Below are 16702 nucleotides of genomic sequence, written 5' to 3'. Positions count from 1 at the left end.
ATAGAGATGGGTAGTTGTCCCTTTTGAGGCCATTGTAGTGAAACTGCATTTCATGCCATTCGAGATTGTTATCTTTCAAAATGCATTTGGGTCAAGTCGGTAAAAAAAGAATGTTACAAGCATGGATGTCACAATTCTACCATCTGAAGGGAATCAACATAACTCAGCAGAATAAGGGCCAGCTTGTTTTCATTTTCATTTTTTATTTTGAGTTTCATTATAGGAATATGGGAACTGCAATAATTACTATTTGGAGTGATGCAATTTCAAGCACGGAAAAGTAAATAATTTTATTTATTAAAAGATAGAAGTGCAACCATATTGGGTTAATTACACCAACACCCCCTCAACTATTAGAGAATATCACTTTACCCCCCTCATGTATAAACTTGAACATTTTGACCCCTACAACTATGAAAATGTATCACTTTCACCCTCTTCAGACCACCTCCAAAAGGGGGTGCATTTGTACTAGTTTCACAATTGAGGGGGTCAAAATGTATGAATTCATAGATGAAAGGGTAAAGTGATATTCGCTAATAGTTGAGGGTAGTGGGTGTAACTAATTTATTTACCAAAAAGGTTTACCTACCTCCAATTGTTTCAATATTGATTCATCGAGGATGACACACAATGTCAAATTGATAGAAGTAGAGAATTTCTCCAACAAAACATAGATAGTTTGAGGTCGGTCAGGTATTATAATCTTCATCTGCAAGATTTCACTTTTATTGCTTCAGTACTCACAAAATGCGGAGGATAAGACAGTCAATTAAAAGGATAAGGCCATCACCTCAAAATCATCTACTTCAATGTCAAAGTGATCACAGAGATCTTCGAGTTGGATCCCCATAGAAATATCACCGGTGCAAATAGAACTAGTAAAGTTCCTCTGGACATATGATTGGTCTTCAATACCTGAAGCTAAAGAACCAAACTCACGTTTGGACACAAAGAAAAGAGCTCCCATTTCAAGTACCTGGTCAATATGATAATTCAAAATAAGAAAGGCATAGTACAAAAACATGTGGAGTCCCAACATCAAGATTTCAGTATGTTTTTAGATTGATGACCACTTATTTAAGTTGCAATGTCAAACAAAAAAATAGAGGGTAGCATCATTCACCAAGAGAAAGAAAGAAAACAAAAAGTTGTTGGTTCTTTGCTTCTACTACATTTCTATTCTTTATATTTATTCTCCAATTTTTCCCTTCAACTGGCCCAAGTGTTTGGGTTAATCTTCTTTTTCCAAGTAAAGCTTGGGTTAATCAGAACCTTCTTTGTTTCACTTTATCCAGGGCAACACCATTCTGAACCATCACGTACTTTCTAACTCCCACAAACACATAATTTTTTTCCATTTTACTTTGCAACAATTTTACCTAAAAGATATCAGTTTCTCACATTGGTACGTACACATCTTTTTTTTTTTTTTTTTTTTTGATAAATATTGGTACGTACACATCTAAAGCAGTTACAAATTCTCTTCTTCATTGATCAATGGTTGTTACTATATCATTTTACAAATCAATACTACCTAATCAACATGTTTATCTAAACATCCTCATTTCAATTATACGTTCTTTTGGATGCATATTTCTTGGCTACCCAAGCTTACCAAAGAATCATGTATTATCTTTAAGGCAGATTTTGCGAAAGCTTATGACAAAGTAGAATGGGGCTCTTTTGAAATTCTTAATGCAAAAGAAAGGTTTTAGGGTTAGGTGGAGAAAGAGGATCCAGGTTAATTTTTTATTATGAACTCATTGATAATCCAAATGTCCCTATTTTTAAACTTCATGATCTCATTTGGAATGCATGTGCACTCCTTAAAGTGCTTATATGGTCTTTGTCACACTGGAAATCAATAAGGATTGAAGAATCACCTCAAAACTTCTTAATTGTAGATTGAAGAATTGAAAAAAACAAGAAGGATCTTTCAGAATAATGCTTCAATCCAAAAGAGATTTGTCATTTGCCACCATGTTGTATACTTGTAGTATGTGCTCTCCCATAAAGGCACACCTTATCTCAAGTTCTCGTTGCGAAAAATTTGAAATAGGAACACACCTTCTTTATCCATTGAATTATTTGTTTATTTGACTTGCACTAGTTTGACAATGCTATGCATCACTGGACGATACATTTGTCATGCTCTTCCATGAGTACTCGCCCAATCGATCTCTTTGAAGGAAACACAAACAGATGGAAACTTAATTTGTAGAATAAATTGCTCATAATTAGAGGTCCAAAGCATGCTCTTGAAAATAGGGAAATTTGGCTATAAACCCTCCTTACCTTGCTTTTATTGTTAAAAGGACTAAGAAAAAAATTATACTTTCAAAACCCCCTCATAATTATAAAATTTTGTATAAAGGACAAAATTTATTATTTAAATATTTTAACAGACTATTATACCCTCAACCGAATCATTGATGTTTTCTGCCGAATCGCCATAGTTAAAGCTTCTCCTCACCATGATCGTCATGGATCTCTAAGTATAAGGCCCTAGGATTAGAACTTTTTACAACTACAACTTGCAAAAGAGAGTTAGAGAGAGAGAGAGAGAGAGGAATCAATGGCGTCAAAGGTTACAGTGAAGGAAATCACAACGTCTTCATTGCCGACGTTGCTGCTGTTGTCACTGCTGAGATCTTCATCAACTAAAACACAAGCTAGGGCAAAGTAAAAGGAGAGAGACGATCGAATGAGCACACAATTGAGGTTTAGCTATTGATGTATGTGTATATATATGGATATATAATGTGATCTCATCATATACTTCGATTCTGGCCTCTTCGTCGTCGACGACATAGGCAATTGGTCAATCGACCTCAAATCTGGTGTGATAGCACTCTTTCTCTCTCACCGAAGTTGTATAAATCCTGCTATTGTTCGCCGCCACGACGGCGTTAATGGCGTCATTATGAATAGCTAAGGGTAAATGGCGTTAATGGCGTCTTTTGCCAGTAAAGAGAATTCTTTTGTGGTTACAATACTCAAATCCTTGGGATATGCTCTGTTTCTTAATGGGTGTCCCCACTCCATATTATATATACATGTAGAGAAAATTCTGAATTGATTACCATGGCAAAAGAAGGGCTTGGTACTATGAAACTATTACAAAATTGAATGATTTTTGTTCAACCCAAGATTTGATATGTATCAGAGATCAGAGATCATTCCTAACTCAGAATGCATTTAATGAGTTTGGTTCCAAGTACTCTAGAGTTGATTGGAGAGAGATTGATTGTTGTTTTCAATTGTTTTTTTTTTTTTTTTAAAAAAAAAAAATTTGTTAATAGATCTAAGAGTAAAATTTGACTCTGATTCATTTATTTAGTATGTATTTTATTTTTTGTAACAATATAATTTTATTCTGATTAAAAACATGTTGATTTGCTTAACGGTATAAAATTTTACTTTGAATTATAGTAAATTTTATTCTGATTCAGAGTAAAATTATACTTTCAGAGAAAAATGTTACTTACTCTGATTCAGAGTAAAATTGTACTTTTAGAATAAAATTTTACTCTAAATCAAAGTAAAGTTTACCCTAAATAAAAGTAAAGTTTACTCTGAATCAAAGTAAAATTGTAATTTCAGAGCAAAATTTTATTCTAAATCAAAGTAAAATTTACTCTGAATCAGAGTAAAATTTTACTCTAAATCAAAGTAAAATTTTTCTCTGAAATACACTGTGAGGATGGCTTAATAAGAGAACTGATAGATATGAAAGTAGTATAGTAAAAGAAACAAGTTTTAAAATATTAGGGGGTTTTGAAAGTATCTATATAATTCTTGTCCTTTTGAAAGACAAATTAAATAGTGAGGGGTCTATCACCATATCTCCCTTGAAAATATACATACCAAGAGTGAAATATATTTGACTTGTCTATAAATTAGCATAGTGCAAAACCGAAAGTGTAACATGTGGAACAACACAGCACTACAAATAAAGACGTATGATGGCTTGAGTCTGACATAAAACTGAGATAAATTCAAAAATAGAAAATAAATAAATAAATAAAGGTCTAAAGCCATGCAATAAGATTCATACACAATAAATAAATAAATAAAGGTCTAAAGCCATGCAATAAGATTCATACACAATAAATAAATAAATAAATAAAATATTACCATCACATATGGTTCTGAATTAGCATTTCTCCACGGGATATTTATTTTAACATTCAAGGAATTAATATTCCAAATCCACCTCTTACGACTTGATAAAATATATCTGCCATGGATGGAGAACCACATAAGCAAATGTAAGGAGAGGGGAACTAATAAAAAGCAGCATGCAGAATTGCATGAATCAAATTGCTAACATGCAGTGCCAATTGCATCAAACAGACGTTTGAAATTCATAAATCAAAGCCAAACAACAACTCACTCAGTTTTTGACATTAATCGTGCATGTACATCTTCAATCCCATTTAGAGACAACATCACCTGTAATGGGAGAAAAAGAGTGACTCCTACTATCAACCAAACCTATTATTGCACTCCAATTGAACAGACTAAATTTTGATATGGGAAGACTTTTAGTCATTTTAATAGTTTCAGTGACACTTGATGTGACAAACCATGAAAAATTTTATATAAAAAAAAAATTTAAAAATTGGTTTTGAAAAATATTGTTGAATCACAACAAGATAGGAGATATTCTACAGGCAAACTTTTCCATTAAGGAAACAACAAATATTAAATATTTAGTTATACACCAAGTCCAAAACCTCAGCACAATTTAAAGGTCAGAAACAGGGTTGGATGTGAATATGTAGATGAACATGGATTGGTAATAGAGGCTTTCATCATAAATTTCAGGGTCGAGAATTGCTGCATTAGTATGATTTTTAAAGAGTTGTTCAGAAAAAACAGAACATTAAATAAATAAATAAATAAGAGATGGTAAAAGAAACTACAGACTTTATCCTTCAAGCAAAGATTTTACATAATAGCCCAGTTTGAAAAAAAAAAAAAAAAAAAAAAAAAGAAGAAGAAGAAGAAGAAGAAGAAGTTTCCCAGCCAAGTTTGTTGAACAACCATGTAGATTGTGCTCGTAAATATAATCAGCTTTGCATTAAATCAAAGTAAGGCTTAAGAAATAAAGAAAAAGCTAAACATAATTTTCTAAAAGAAACAACTTAGACATGATATTACACTAGAATATGACTGAAATTGAAAAATAAAAAATAAATAACAATAACAGAAGATTGATGCGGATGTGGCCCATAAGATTAAGGCGAGATGGTGTAAGTGGAGAAGTGTGTCTGGGGTACTGTGCAACAAACGAATACCCACTAGACTAAAAGGTAAATTCTATAAAACGGCTATTAGACCAACGATATTGTATGGGACGGAGCGTTGAGCAACCAAAAAACATGTAGATAAGATGAGTGTGGCTAAGATGAGGATGCTAAGGTGGATGTGTGGCAAGACTAGACAAGACAGAATTAGGAATGAGTGTATTTGGGAATGGGTAGGAATAGCACCGATAGAAGATAAGTTGAGAGAGAATCGATCGAGATGGTTTGGTCATATTCAACGGAGACCAACAGAGGCAGTAGTGAAGAGATGCGATGCAGTGACGGTAGATGGAAATGTTAGGGGACCCGATAGGTCTAAATTAACGTTAGCTAGCGTTGTAAATAGAGATATGGATATACTTAATTTAACTAACGAAATGGCCTTTTGATAGAGCCGCGTGAAGAAGAAAGATTCATGTAACCGACCCCATTTAATGGGACTTAAGGCTTGCTTTGTTTTGGTTTAATAACAATAACAGAAGACATGGACAAGCAAGGAGACAACAAAATGGACATGAGTTTGCAAACAAACACATTTTTTATAACTTCTCAGCAGAACAATCCCTTTAATTAGACAGTCAACATATCTTTAGAGAAATCTAAAGTTGTTCATAACTTTCAAACCAATTCCATTATGCTTTTTTTATCCATTACCCGCAATTCACTTTTTGTACACTTAAAAAGAGACGTAACCAAAACCATTAGGTCTGTCAAATGTGCTTGCCAGGTGTACATTCAAATTCATGTTTTTATGTTGTACAACTATATAGGGGGCTCTAGTTCAGTGGTTAAAAAAACTCAGTCTACTAACTTTGAGGTTGTGGGTTCAAACTTTAGGGTAGTAACTTTCTACAAATGACGCCTAAGGTTAAGTTTATACAGTTGTTAAAATCGTACCATTCACGATTCGATTCATATGATTTGATACAAGTTTCAACAAAAACAATTTGAATCGTGCTGTTGAATCAGAAATTGAGTGAATCTTACGATTCAATTTACGATTCACTGCGATTCAGTTATATTTTTATTTTTGTTTACATAATGCATGAAATAGCGTCGTTTTTGCCAAATTATTATTATTTTTTGATAAATTCGTTTTTGCCAAATTATGAAGATATATAGAAGATAATAATTAGTTATATTGATATATGTGATTTTATAATTATATACATAGATATAATTTAGTCATAATGATAATTTACTTTATTTTAAACATTGTATGCATTTGTATATGTATATAAATATATAGAATTATAGAATTATATATCATTTAAAATTTAAATTTAAATGAATCTTACGATTCATGATTCACTATTTTAGTAAAACGATTCACGATTCGATTTCCAATTTGACAACAATGTTTGTACCCAATCAACTCCATCCCAAAAACCCATCTAATGGCAACTAATCTAGACCTTTCTTTTTTATATTGTACAACTGTCTAATAAGTCTAAACACACAGTGGAGGCCGAAAGGAATAGGTACATGTCAAGCATTAATGAGGATGGCCATTTGTATCGAAGAGTAGTACAATACACGGTAGCACCTCTGTAGAAGTATTTATGTTGTCTGTAGATCATTTATTTCTCCATTGCCCTTTTGCTTTGAATTTATGACACAGATTGTTCCTCATGAGAAATGTTATGTGGGTGGTACCAAAATGGTGTACGCATATGCCCCTAGTTGATTTTCGTGTATTTGGAGAATCGAAGAGAGCCAAAATGTTATCGTCTTGTGCCATCTTTGCAACTTTTTGGGTTCTATGGTTGGAAGGAAATATGAGGCTGTTCGAAGATAAGTTTCAGGCAGTGGACTGTTTGTGGGATAAAGTTTGCCACTTAGCATCCTTTTGGGCTTCAGGGAGTTCGCTCTTTAAAGGGGTTCCACTTTTTTTATTAACTAGAGATTGGTTGTCGGTGTGTGATTAGTAGGCTTTTGCTTGTGATAATATTGTCAGGATTCTGCACTTTGTATTTTCATTTTCATTTTCCTTCTGTATGAGGATGCCTCATCCTCGCTCCCTTTTTTATTTATCAATTTTGTTGTTGATCAAAAAAAAGAAAACCTACTATCAAGCATACTACATGTAAACAAGAAGCTGGACTCAATAAACTCTAAACCATAAATAAACCCCACTCAAGAATACAAATTGAAAGCCCAAAGACATGTTGTAAATAGCCGACACTATAAAACTTGAAGGTTGAGTTTCAGCCACAAACTAGCTAATTAGCCACAAGTTCAGAGTTATTGCATTCATAGTGCATCATGGAACTTGGTAACTTTGATCTTATGTGGATCATTTGGTGAGACTAAGAGAGAAATAGAGAGACCTTTAAAGGAGTGTAGGCGTCACTTGTTAAGCTTCGGAGCTTATTTTTGTCTACTTTGTATGTTGGTTCTCTAATGGGATGGGATTGACTATTGAGCCATCCTTGGATCAATTTTTGGTTTTTTTAGAGCCTTTTGATTAGTTGGGATAGAGATGTAAAGCTCAATGTTTTCTTTTCTAAGAGTTTCTGAGGGTCCTTCCCTTTTTTATTGTGTGGTGGCGCCCCCTTGGTGCCTTTATGATGCAAAGGTGATTGACAGTAAGTTCCTAGAGCAATTTAACTGTTTGATCGCAAAACAATAGCTTGCTTGGTTCCATTTTTTCAAAAACAGTTTTCAGAAAATTCTACTTTCTTATTTTCTGTGTTTTTTTGTTTTTACTGAATTTTTTTTAATATTTTAAGCAAGTTTTTTACTTTTTAGACACCTAACATAAATATACCTAAAAAGTAAAAAAATTGTAAAAAAAATCTTTTAAAAATTCACTAAATACCAAAAATACAAAAAAAATACAAGAATTCAGTACATTTTTTGTATTTTTATGTATTATTAATTTTTTTAAATATTTTTTCACAAATTTTTTACTTTTTAGATACATCTAAGTAAGGTGCATCTAAAAAAGTTTAAAAAAATGTTTAAAATTTAAAAAATATTCACTAAAAACACAAAAACTAGAAAACTCAGTTTTCAAATAACTTTATCCAGAAAACTCAAACCAAACACAAATAATTTTGCTGATTTTTCAAGGTTGTCATATTAGGCCCAAACACCCATATTTGATCTGAAATGACCCAACAAATACAACTCACCACTACGCAATGACCCGTGCTAGATTTTGTGTGAATTCCACTCTTTGGGGCTCAAAATTAGATAATTTAATATTTTTCAAAAGATTTGAATGTGTAATATCAGGGTCTAGAGAAATCCATTTTGAATCACATTTTTTAAGAATAGTTTCCTATTTATGCTAGATTTCAGATTTGAGCTCAACTCAAATCTACTATTTTGAGTTTTTCCTTACTTTATGTAATTTCAGTTTGATTTACTGAATGAATTGTGGCTTGGTTAGCAAGCAATGTTTACTATAAATTAAGTTGTAAGCCTTTGAGGCAATGCAATAATTGTTTGAGTAATAAAATTCAGAGAAAATTCTATCCTTTCTATATTGTTATTGCTTTCCTTATGTTTTCGACCATTCCATAAGCCTCCCTACAATTTTTTTTTTTTATTAGCAACAAAAGAAGGATTTTATTAAAGAAGAGAAACGAGATAAAGAAATACAAAGGAGGACAAGAAGTCCTCAAAAGTGAAAATAAAAAAATCTAAAAGTCGCACACGGACTTCCAATCACTAAAAATAAAATAAAATAAGCGGGATTCCCCTAAACGGGGGAGCAACTGAAGCCCAAAAAGATGCTAAAAATCTGATTTTCTCCCACATCGAAAAGATGTCAATATTTTTGCCCTCAAAGATCCTCGCATTCCTCTCCAACCAAATAACCCAGAATAGAGCAAAAACTGCACAAAGCCCCAACATCTTTGCTTTTTTGTTAAAGGCCAAAAATCGAAAATCAATAGATAACATTGGTGAGCCACCCAAGCAATGCCACCCCATGCAAAAAGCTGCTGCCACAAACATCTTGCACTGGACAGTGCAAAAACAAAAATGAAGTCTTCCCCTCTACCTTACACATGCTGCACCATTGAGGAGAAAGATGACAATTAGGCCTCCTCTTTTGAAGGATATCATTGGTCAAAACGCTTCCATGAATCAAAGACCATATAAAAAACTTCACTTTGAGAGGCGCAAAAGACTTCCAAATTCTTTTATGAAGAGGGAAAAAAAGGAATATTTGGCTTCTCAATGATTTTTTCGAAAAAGGATTTGCAAGAAATACACCGGAAGTATGCAAGAGCCAAACCAATTTATCACTCAAGGAAGAATCCAAGGACAACTAATCAATGCGAGACAACAAGGAGACTAAATCACCAGCCTCTCTATCAGTGAGATTTCTAGCGAAACTAAGATTATTTAAAAAATAGTGGAGCATGGACTCCACAAAGTTCCCCTTGAGAAGTAAATCTACTACTTTTACATGTACATAAATATTAACATTGAGAACTACAAGAAATATGAAAAGATGAAAGAATTTGATTTCTGACACTACGCTTATCTAAATTGGATTACTAGAATTCTTCGAACAAAATAAAAAGATGGTTTTTGGAAATACAGTCTTTTCATATTTGGAAAATGAAAAGGCAAGCTTTCATGTATTTCTAGGGTGAAAATGAAAACCAACAGACATGAAGAATATGTTTAAATCAATTATATCCGACACCCTTGAATCTAGTTTCTCTAGTCTTGTCAAGAAGACACAATGTTAGTGAACAACTATACCAACTAAATTTAGTATTCATGGATTCAACGTTTTCCTAATACAACACTATTGCCATGTTTGTTTAGGCGGACTGGATTAGCATTCCCATGACTAATAGTCCTAGGACTACCAATCCGTTGGATTATGTATCCTATCTTAACTAATAGCCAAGTTTAAAATAATTAATCCGTACTTCAATTGTTTAACCAAACATCGGATTAATAATTTTATTGGACTATTAGTCCAATCCCAAGCTCATATCTACCCAAACAAACATTACCTATATGTATTGGCAACTCTTCATAGTCCAAGATTCTTCTGTTCAAGATGAGACAGCCTTTGTACCTATCCAATTGGGTTGCATGTGTTATGATACAGGTGATCATATCAAAAGTTTTAAATGCTGAGGACCTGATCGTTGTTACAGTAATATGCCTAAACAATTCTTTCACAAATACAAAATACAAATGATAAGGAACCCTTTAGATAGAAACCTAAAGATGAATTTTTCTTTTGAACAATGCCACAGAATTTGGTCCTGTTAAAGGTAAGCAGTATAGCACACAGCACAACTAATAATACAGAAGCAAGATCAAAAACTAAAAAAAAAGGCCAACAAATGAAACTGGCATGTAAAGGAGGATATATAAATTCCTAATGGCAGCGAGCCATTGACGACAAAATTACTCAAATTAATGAATCTTTTTTATTTTTTTGTTTTTTTTCATTTTCCTTTTTCTTCTCTCTTATTGACTGGAAAACCACAAAAAGTAATGAATCGCAATGGGGGGGAAAATGCCCAAAAAACAAAATGCAATGTAATAGGGACAAAATAAGAATAATTCATGTCAACATGTTAACATTACCCTTTCATGTTGAAATTTGAAGGTTTCCAACACATTATAGAACTCCATGACATTCAGAAGAAACTCTGAATCATATGTAATTTCAAGTGGCTGAAGCATGACCTGAATGGAAAAGTTACAGTACAGGAATCCCAATGAAGAAAATTCCAGACACAAAAAACAAGAAGAAGATTGTTAATTAACACCAAAGATCTGCTAATAACTCACAAACTGAAGAAGAAGCTTAATCACAAGGGATAAGAAGTACCTTCACCAATAATTTTATATCTTGGTTTGCTGACGAAGTATCAACTTGGATACTTACAGAAGTTTTCTCAGTTTCAAGTAGATCTTTCTCAAAAATGGCCTGCAAACAAGCAATGCCAATCATTGATAATGTCTCTATTGAACTGATTTGACGATATAAATAAAAACAAATAAAAAGAAAAGTATCTGCAGAGACATTCAACTAATTCAGTAACAAGCATCATAATGTGGACAAAGCCCTATGATCATTTTTTTTTAAGATAAACAAGGAATATCAAGTGTAGTATGCCAATCATATAGGACACAGATTAAAAAAAATGTCAAAAACCATCCAAATCCTTGAATTTATTTATTTATTTATTGATAAATAATCAAACTTTATTAGAAAAGCATCAAGATGATGCAAAGAATACAAAAAAATAAACAACCCACATCGGGCCCAACAACCTAACTAATCGAGTCCTCCACAAAACCTACAAAAGCCAAGACATTGGGATCAACTAAACCTGTAACCCAACTATGCAAGACCAACAAGAGACTACTCTCTAACCACAAAACTGAATGACACACATCTTGGAAAACACGCCTATTACATTCCAACCAAACCAACCACAACAAACAATGAGAAGCACGAATCCAAGCCTTCTAATGCCTCCTCCCCACCCTAGCCCCACCCCAACTTTGAACCACATCCAACACAAAACCCGGTTGCACCCAAGCCAAACCAAACAAAGCAACAACCAAGCTCCAGCTGAACCTGGCCCATCAAGAACGCATAGAAATACAATCCCATCCCATTCTGCTTCAAGCCTTTGGTGTGCAGATCAATTAACTGTCCTATCAACCTACTTAAAAATAAATAAAATCCTAGCTACACTTCTCCTAATACATGCTTCAGATGCAAATGGTCAGATGATTGTGATTCTAAAGTCATGGGTGCTCAAAGAATGAGACAAATAGCATACTTCTTTTGCAAGAACAAAGCCAATGAGTGTTGGAAAAAATATTTAAGATGCAAAATAGTGAAGGGTTACAAGATTTGATTGGTATTTTTCATAGATTTGATTCCTTCCTAGTTTCACTAATTTTCTAAATTTTATTTTATGCCCTGTTTCCTTAAAAATATGTTTGTTGTGTTCAATATGATTTTTGAAATACATGGTAATTTTGCCACTTAAGGTTAAAATGGTAATTTGAAACAAGGGAGATTTGGTAATTTGACTTTCAGGGACAAATTTATCTTTTTAGCCCTTAGGGGAATATGGTAAATTAGCTAGTAAGGCGCATCTTGTGAAAGGGGCATTATGGTACTTTTGACCTAAAGAGTAAATCAGTAAAATTGTCCAAGGGTTGGAAGTTTGACCAAGCGTAGAGATTTGACCATGAGAAATTGGCTATAAGTGTCTGGAAATAATTAAGTATTGGAATATAATGAGATTTGAATTTGGGCTTTGGGTCCGGTATCATTTGAGATGATTCTAGGTTTTGAGTCCCATACAGGCCAGTAGGCCATATTTTCGGCCCGGTACACTTGAAGTGGCAGCAAGTCTGGTATGGGGACTAGTAACCTCCGTTAAATAGGGTGGATGAGTCAGCTTTGCTGCCAATGCTTCACTAACGCTCAGCTAAGTCTCGAATGGGAACCGGGTATATGTAAGACTGCATCTATATATTGACGTTCAAATATCGCTTTTATTATTATACTATTGTTGCACTGCTTTGCATGTTGTGTAGCAAATTATAGACTATACTTCTCAGAATTTGGACTTGCTTAAATTAATTAAGTAGAAATTGTGATGAGATCGGACTAATAAGGAAAATCAGTAATGTGAACAATTTCTCATGCTAAGTATATTTTGGGCATGCCTTGTATATTTTATATACCTTAGTTGTAGCGATTATGGTAAACTTGTTGGTTGCTCACCCCATACATGACAGGTACGGATGGGAGGCCCAAGCATTAGACAGGTTAATCAGGGCTACGTCCTCTTTGTGATGTATTTGTAACATTAATCTTAGGAATGTAATCTTAAATTTTTGGAATCATTCATTTTATTTGGGGACGATTGTATGTTAAAGTGTGGGTGTGCAAAGCATTAAGTGAACTTATCATTGTTAAACAATTAAATCGGGCAATATTAATTAAACTTAAGATTTCTTGAAAATAAGATAAAAATGACTCTTTTTGTCAATAATCAAATTATATTGCAAAATCAAATAAGTTAGTCAAATACCAAAGCAGCTACTTCAGTCTTGTAGACCCTTTATTCGGAATTAAAAACTCTGGCAAACCGAACCTCTTTTACATGAATAAAGGACTTTGGATACTTTTACATAAATTTAAACCACTTAAATGTGAGTAAACATGCTTTTGAGGTGGTTGATGGAAATTGTTTTGGAAATCATATTAAATTGTTTAATGAGATAAAAAAAAAAAAAAAAAAAAAAGGAGAATTTTCGTACAATAATCAGAGATAAAAAGGAGGATTTTCGTACAATAATCACAATTAGGTTAATTAATTTTCGCTTAATTAATCTTTTAAAACCGGGGTGTGACAATTTCAAACTAAAAACACAGCATGAAGTTTTCAAGTAAATATCAAGTCAAGCAACAAGGTTTCTTGCAGGATAGTATCCATGTAGAAGAGATTACATACATCCATAACTTTTCATGGAATTCAAGAAATGATTATATACATATTTATGGATGGCTTATGAAAATACAAACCTTTCCCACAAGCAAAATAGCTTGCTTGTTACACGGATTAATCATCCTTCCACTGTTGACTAAGGCCGTAATGACTGCAGATTCCTCCCGAAGCTTACACTCAATAAACATCCCATCAAAAATTAACTCAGCAATTGCTCGGGCAAACTTCCTAAACAATTAATAAAGCAATTCTTGATTAAAATTGAACTAAGAAGCAAGAAAATTCAAGAAAGCAAGAAAAATCTAACGTCATTTAGTTACACTGTTATCAGTACAACAAATAATAGTATTTCTCTATTCAGTTTTCAGTCAAACAAAGCAATAGACATGACACCATAAATGAGAAATAATGTCTGTTTCAAAACACAATAACTTGGGATAGCAGCATAAATGATATGGATGAAAAGCTACGGAAAGACTAGTGTAAGCACATCTGTTTTACAAATATAGATTAGAAATAGAATGTCGAAAATTACAACTAATACAAAGGAAGCAAAAAACAGAATAGTGAAAATATGGTCCCTATCACAAGTCAAGGTATATATAACAGCTGTGCTATTTAAAGAGGACAAGCAAGTGAGCAGGCAGACAGTATCAAGAAGTGGAATTCCACCCAGTACTTAACCCAGAAGTGACAAAAAATAGGCATCTATACTGAAGAAAAGTATAGAACGCATCCCAAATCTTGACATTAAACTGACTAACATGATTGTTAAACAATGCCAAAGAAACTATATTAGAAAAGGTTCAAACAAATTAAAAAGTTTGGAATTCTGATGAGAATTTGGAAATTTATAAAATCTGGATTTTGATTGGAAATTTAAATTCACTATATGTTTGTGAGTTTAAAATAATGCCCATCTGTAAAATAGTACAGTGATTTCAACATAAAATATCCCATATAATTTTACTTTAACCTTGTACAATGGTAGTAATAACACTAAAAAATTTTGATTTTGATAGTTTTAGTCATCTAAAGGATAAATCATAGAATATATGAAAATAATTTATATTTTTTGATAACTAAATAGAAACTACAGCTTTACTCAACTCAACAAACCTTAATCCCAATAACAAAGAATTAGCTACATTAATACTTCTCCACTCTACACCAAGGGTAAAGATTGACATACATGCATACTATTTGAAAATTGATGTAAAAATTCTACACCATATTATGATAAAATTATTGTAGCCTCATCCATAACATAATGTCATTTATACTTTACGATTCAAGTATCACTCAGACAATAAGCAGTGTTACACTGGTAGTTCCCAGTGGTTGTATCTGCCAACATATTGCCTCTATAATCTTATCTTTGTTTTATGGTACAAACTATAATACAAAAAGAGAACAAAAAGATACCAACACAAAAAGAAATAAAATACCACTATGTACCAAGTAAATAAATTTCAATTTGCTAAGGTGTTATGACACACAATTAAGATATTCAATAAATATTTTGTGGTGCAGTGGTAAAACAAAAATGTGTAGAATAACGAAACCATGCCTTAAGTCCCATCAAATGTGGTCGGCTACATAACTTCTCCACTCGACTCTATCCAAGGCCATTTCGTTAGTCAAATTAAGGAGATTCATATCTATTTACTACACTAGTCCACGTCAATCTAGGTCTACCCCTTCCCCTAACACTACCATCTAGTGTCACTGTATCGCATCTCTTTACTACTACCTCTGCCGGTCTCCATTATATATGACCAAACCATCTCAATCTATTCTCTCTCAACTTATCTTCTATCGGTACTACTCCTACCGATTCTCGAATACACTCATTCCTAACTCTATCTTTTCTAGTCTTGCCACATTTCTACCTTAGCATCCTCATCTCAGCAACACTCATCTTATCTACATGTTGTTTCTTAGTTACCCAACATTCCGTCCCATACAATATCGTTGATCTAATAGGCATTTTATAAAACTTCCCTTTTAGTCTAATGGGTATTCGTTTATCGCACAGTACTCCAGACACACTCCTCCACTTAAGACACCCCGCCTTAATTATGTGGATCACATCCGCTCCAATCTCCCCAGTCGTTGAGATAATCGATCTTAAATAATGAACATATTCACTCTTAGGTAGTTATTGGTTCTCAATTTTCACTTCTCCTCTGCTTCCATTGTGACTGTTACTAAAATTACACTCCATATACTCTGTCTTAGTTCTGCTTATCCTAAATCCTTTAGATTTAAATGTTTTTCTTCCAAATATCCAACTTAGTGTTAACTCATTCTCTAGTCTCATCCACTAACACGATATTATCTGCAAGAAGCATACACCACAGCACATCATGCTGAATATTGCACGTCGACTCATTCATAACTAAAGCAAAAAGATAAGGACTTAAGCTTGATCCTGACACTTCTGTTATATCTCGCAATCGACGTTCCATCACTCTCTCCCACACTTTCATTGTGTAACACATTAATTTGATTCCTCTATAGTTGTTGCAATTCTAGACATCTCCTTTATTCTTATATATTGGCACTAAAATACTCTTCTTCTACTTCTCTGGCATTTTCTTAGTCAATAAAATCTTCCTAAATAACTTAGTCAACCAAACAACCCTCTTCTTACCCAAACATTTCTCGAGCTTTTTCACCCGTCTACTTAATTTCTTGTACGCAAGTTATACTAACTCTCCTCCTAATCATGACATCTACTAATTCCATAGTCTTACCAGTTCAAGTTCCTATATTCCATATGGCTACCCTAAACCTATAATCTTAGACTAGCTTATTTATCCGCTCTCGTCTAGAATACAAAAAAAATAAATACATAAACAGTGAAAAATAAAGGATACCGGTTTTAAGCTATATTATAGTGGCAATGATAAACAC

General features: G+C 33.2%; 1 protein-coding gene across 12 annotated transcripts in view; it reads right to left on the bottom strand.

Moving 5' to 3' along the window:
• The window catches only part of LOC114306815 (vacuolar protein sorting-associated protein, putative (DUF1162)), a 91183-nt gene that overhangs the window by 44212 nt on the left and 30269 nt on the right, over positions 1-16702 (bottom strand). For 9 of the 12 annotated variants that reach the window (XM_082898997.1, XM_082899005.1, XM_082898996.1 and 6 more), the window contains 7 exons: positions 13861-14011; positions 11134-11232; positions 10887-10988; positions 4400-4458; positions 4141-4243; positions 794-979; positions 593-712 (listed from right to left, as the gene is read on the bottom strand). In XM_082898997.1, the coding sequence (XP_082755123.1) occupies positions 593-712; positions 794-979; positions 4141-4243; positions 4400-4458; positions 10887-10988; positions 11134-11232; positions 13861-14011 (820 nt within the window). Of the gene's footprint in view, positions 1-592; positions 713-793; positions 980-4140; positions 4244-4399; positions 4459-10886; positions 10989-11133; positions 11233-13860; positions 14012-16702 lie in introns of those variants that run through there. The other 3 variants (XM_082898999.1, XM_028252137.2, XM_082899006.1) reach the window with 3 other exon arrangements.

Source organism: Camellia sinensis, chromosome 12 (assembly GCF_055761805.1).
Source record: "Camellia sinensis isolate YWXY chromosome 12, ASM5576180v1, whole genome shotgun sequence".
Lineage (NCBI taxonomy): Eukaryota > Viridiplantae > Streptophyta > Magnoliopsida > Ericales > Theaceae > Camellia > Camellia sinensis.
This window is presented reverse-complemented; position numbering and strand designations above follow the sequence as displayed.